This window comes from Microtus ochrogaster, unplaced genomic scaffold (genome assembly GCF_000317375.1).
Source record: "Microtus ochrogaster isolate Prairie Vole_2 unplaced genomic scaffold, MicOch1.0 UNK1, whole genome shotgun sequence".
NCBI classification, from domain to species: domain Eukaryota; kingdom Metazoa; phylum Chordata; class Mammalia; order Rodentia; family Cricetidae; genus Microtus; species Microtus ochrogaster.
Window position 1 is genome coordinate 4,078,080 of NW_004949099.1, and position 4,164 is coordinate 4,082,243.

General features: G+C 41.6%; 1 protein-coding gene across 1 annotated transcript; it reads left to right on the forward strand.

The window, feature by feature from the left end:
* The first annotated feature begins 2,449 nt into the window (after window positions 1-2,449).
* Window positions 2,450-3,349, forward strand: LOC101994430 (vomeronasal type-1 receptor 44-like). The gene has a single exon (XM_013352944.1). The coding sequence runs from the start codon at window positions 2,450-2,452 to the stop codon at window positions 3,347-3,349; it is 900 nt and encodes a 299-aa protein (XP_013208398.1).
* Window positions 3,350-4,164: the final 815 nt, after the last annotated feature.

Sequence of the window (4,164 nt, forward strand, 5' to 3'; positions counted from 1 at the left end):
GAGGATAGGGAACCCGTAATGAGCCTATCCTATAGCAATACTAACTAATATCTTGCATATCACCATAGAACCTTCACCTGGAGATGGATGGAGATAGAGACAGAGACCCACACTGGAGCACTGGACTGAGCTCTCAAGGTCCCAGTGAGGAGCAGAAGGAGGGAGAATCTACCCTAAATTCTTAAATCATGTCCAGTGTTTATGAATTTTAATATTTACTCCTTTTGCTTTCAAAAATATTTCTTTGTTATTTTGAGATTATAATTATATGATTTCTCCCTTCCCTTTCCTCCTCCCAAACCCTTCCAAATAGTCCTCCTTGCTGTCTTTCATTTTCATGACTTCTTTTTTATTAATTGTTATTACATACATATATATTCTTAAATGCATAAATACAACCTGATTAGTCTGTATAATGTTACTTTTATGTACGTTTCCAGGGCTAATCATTTGGACAACCATTTGGTGTGCTCTTCCCTGGAGAAGATTATTTCTCCTGCTCTTAGCACTCCTTAGTTTCCCATAGTTCTCTGCGTAGGGCTGAGGAGCAGACTTTCCTGTACATTGGCATGCCTAACTATTGTTGTTCTTGTTAAACTCATGTTTTGACAGTTATGTTGGTAAGATTTTATTGCTGTAGCATCTTAACACTACCAAGAGGCACAATCTCACAACACACTCCCTGATCCCCTGGCTTTCCAATCTTCCCACCCCTCCAAGCTCTGATCCCCTGGCTCTTTAGTCTTTGCAGGTCTTCTCCCTGACCGCTTTGCTGTCTCCAACCCCTCTTCTGCAGTGTTTTCTGAGCCTTGATTCCAGGAGTTCTTTGGTGGATGGTTCCACTGAGACTGAGACCCACAACTCTACATGTTGATAGGTCAAGTTTTTCTGTAATGGCCTCTGTCTGTTGCACAGAGAAGTTTTCTTGATGAGAGGTGAGAAGTATACTTAGCTGCAGATATCAGAACAAATATTTAGAACATTTTAAACATCTTTGTTTCTTGTTAATTTATTACATTACAGTACCAAATGGTATGAATAATTACAAAATTATTTCACCCTATACCCTTGATATTCAGTTGATAATATTTTACTATGCTTCTTGGGATTTTTTTGCACTATTGTGTACCTCATATGTATGATAGTTCATTAAAGGGAAGGATGAGTTATTATTACAAGAAATACTCACTGAGTTTTAGCACTTACTCTGTGCTGGCTTATCTGAGGTCAGGAGAACTCCCGGGCTCCCTGAAAGAGATGGAAACTTTAGAGTCTCGTGGAGCCAATCCTTCACGACAGGGTGAAGATTTCTCATTTAACTATGACCTTAGAATGGGATGTCCCTGAATCTATATAATTGTAGTTTTATTTACCACCCTGATTTTACATCTCAGAAGAGAAAAAAGTAAGAGTATGTTCACACTGCTATTAGATTCTTGGGTCTCTTCCCAGAGGCCGCTCATTGTGCAGGAGATTAAAGTCATAGGCCTGTCGCAGAGTCACTTAGAATTCAAAGAAAGACCTAGATTTCAAACTCTTTGGGAAGGGAACTCTGCTCCAGCATTCTACTGTGTGGGTTATTTTTGTCTTTTCTGTTTCAGGCTGGGAAAGAGCTGATCAGTCCTGAACAGAACTGCATTAAGTTGCCCGGGGCCACATGTACAGGAACTGTACAAGAAATCCAGCAGCTGACATGCCTGTACCAGAAACACTTCCACGGTTGGTGTGTATGCAACGTCTTCCTCCATACCTAGGGTCTTCTAGACGCAGGCACACGACTGTTCATATGTTCCAGAGGAAGTGACGAGAACTTGGCCTCAGAGTCGCAATCTGAAGAAATGGCAGATGGTGGGTGGAACTTGATTCAGAGTTAATCATTTGTTCTTAAGATTTATGAACAAGATTTGGACTGGCAGTGAAGCAGCAAAATAAGTAGGGCACCAAAAGAAAGTGACTCTGTTCACGTGGACCCCACGGCACACTTTCTCTGGGAAGGTCATCTTCTGGGGTTTTTTGCAATAGTCTCCACTAAAATCCAGCAAACAGGTAGAGCTATTGTTTGTTTGACAATCAAGATGATGCAGATGAAAACCAAGAAATATGCAGCTCTGTCCCCAGAATAAACCAAAGACATGGATTGGGAGAGGAAATGTTTCTTATAACTCATGGAAATGATTAATGTACAAGAAAGCTTATATTCTGAAGTGGCCCCACAATACAAATCCATCCTTGATTGGGATGCATTAGGGCCATGGGGACAGTGAGGATGCTTCTAGGGGCTGTGAGCTGGAGCTGAGTTCTAATTGGATGATGCAGAATTGGGATGAACTGACATCTTGGTCCAGCTCGATGTTGTTTGTGAACAAGGCAGTATTTGTGTATGGTATCTGTAAGGAATAGTTTTCTTTTTTTCCACAGATTTTGACTATTTGCTCTCTATCCACCTACAATGAATAAAGCTAACACACTCTACACTAGCACAATCCTAAAAGTCACCGTGTTCTCCGAAGTGAGTGTTGGGGTCTCAGCTAATAGCATCCTCTTTCTTTTCCACCTCTGCATGCTCTTTGGTGGGCACAGAACTAAGCCCATTGATCTCTTCATTGATTTCTTATCCCTGATCCAACTAACGATGCTCATCACTATGGGCCTTATAGCTGTGGACATGTTTATATCTAAGCAGAGATGGGATTCCACCACATGCCAATCCCTTATCTATTTGCACAGATTTTTGAGGGGCCTATCACTGTGTGCTACCTGCCTGCTGAATGTCCTTTGGGCCATCACACTCAGCCCTAGAAGCTCCTGTTTGGGAAAGTTCAAACATAAATCTCCCTATCATGTCTTCTGTGGCCTTCTTTTCCTCTGTATCCTCTATATGTCTCTTAGCTGTCACTTCTTAGTATCAATCACTGCCACCCTCAATTTGACCTCGGAACACTTTATGTATGTTACTCAGTCTTGCTCACATCTACCCATGAGCTACTCCCGACAAAGTGCAGTTTCCACAGTGCTGGCCCTCAGGGAAGCCTTCCTGATCAGTCTCATGGTCCTCTCCAGCGGGTACATGCTGACTCTCCTGTGCAGGCACAAGAGGCTATCCCAGCATCTTCACAGCACCAGCCTCTCTCCAAAAGCATCTCCAGAGCTAAGGGCCACCCGGACCATCCTGCTGCTCATGAGCTTCTTTGTGGTTTTCTACATTTTGGACATTGTTATCTTCCACTCAAGAATGAAGTTCAAGGATGACTCAATATTCTACTGTATCCAGATTCTTGTGTCCCATAGCTATGCCACAGTCAGTCCTTTTGTGCTGATTAGTACTGAAAAGCGTATAATTAAGCTTTGAGATCAATGTGTAGGAGGACAATAAATATTTGATTATTCAGTGATGGGTGTGATCCCTTAATATAAACAATATGCTGTCATCAGAGCTGCGAATTGTGGCATGGTGGGAACAATCTGTGCCTTGAATTAAAATATAAAGTGATCATTTTTCTGTTGAATCTGTTTACTATGTGTGGATGGCAGGTTATGTAAAGAAAATTAACTGCCTCACCCTCAGATACCATGTGAAGTTTTTATTTCTCCATGGGTTTTTCAAGGAGACCTGTGAGGTGATTCTCACTTGACCTGAGTTAGCAAACAAAAATTTCTTTTTAAGTTTTAACTGTGTGTGCGCGCGCGTGTGTGAGTCCACATGGATGCAGATGCCCATAGAGGTTAGATTATCAGATACTCTGGAACTAGAGTTATGGGCCATTGTGGGGCACGGAATGAAGGAGAAGGCGATCAAATTTGAATCTTCTAGGAAGCAGGATCCTTGCCTGCAGAGCCATCTCTCTGGCACAGTCCAGTACTTTAAATATGTGAGAGCTTATGACATTTTCAATAATTCAGTTGCTGTAGTTGTTTATATTTTGGAAAGCTACATAACCACATGTTGTTTTGAGAATAAATTATTACATGATCAAGAAAACACATACACATGGAGAAAAAAACTATATGCAGACGGCGATACTGTTATTTGCACAATGATGCTCATAACTGGATTAAAATAGTCATAGTCAAAGGTAGGAGAGCCACTGTCTGAGGTACCAGGACATGGCTTCCCAATGCTAAAGAATGTTAGTCTTGGTCCACGAGGAGCAGCTTCAACAATTT

What these genes read in the sequence shown, in the direction of transcription:
- LOC101994430 (XM_013352944.1), top strand. Translation starts at nt 2,450, where the DNA reads ATGAATAAAGCTAACACACTCTACACTAGCACAATCCTAAAAGTCACC.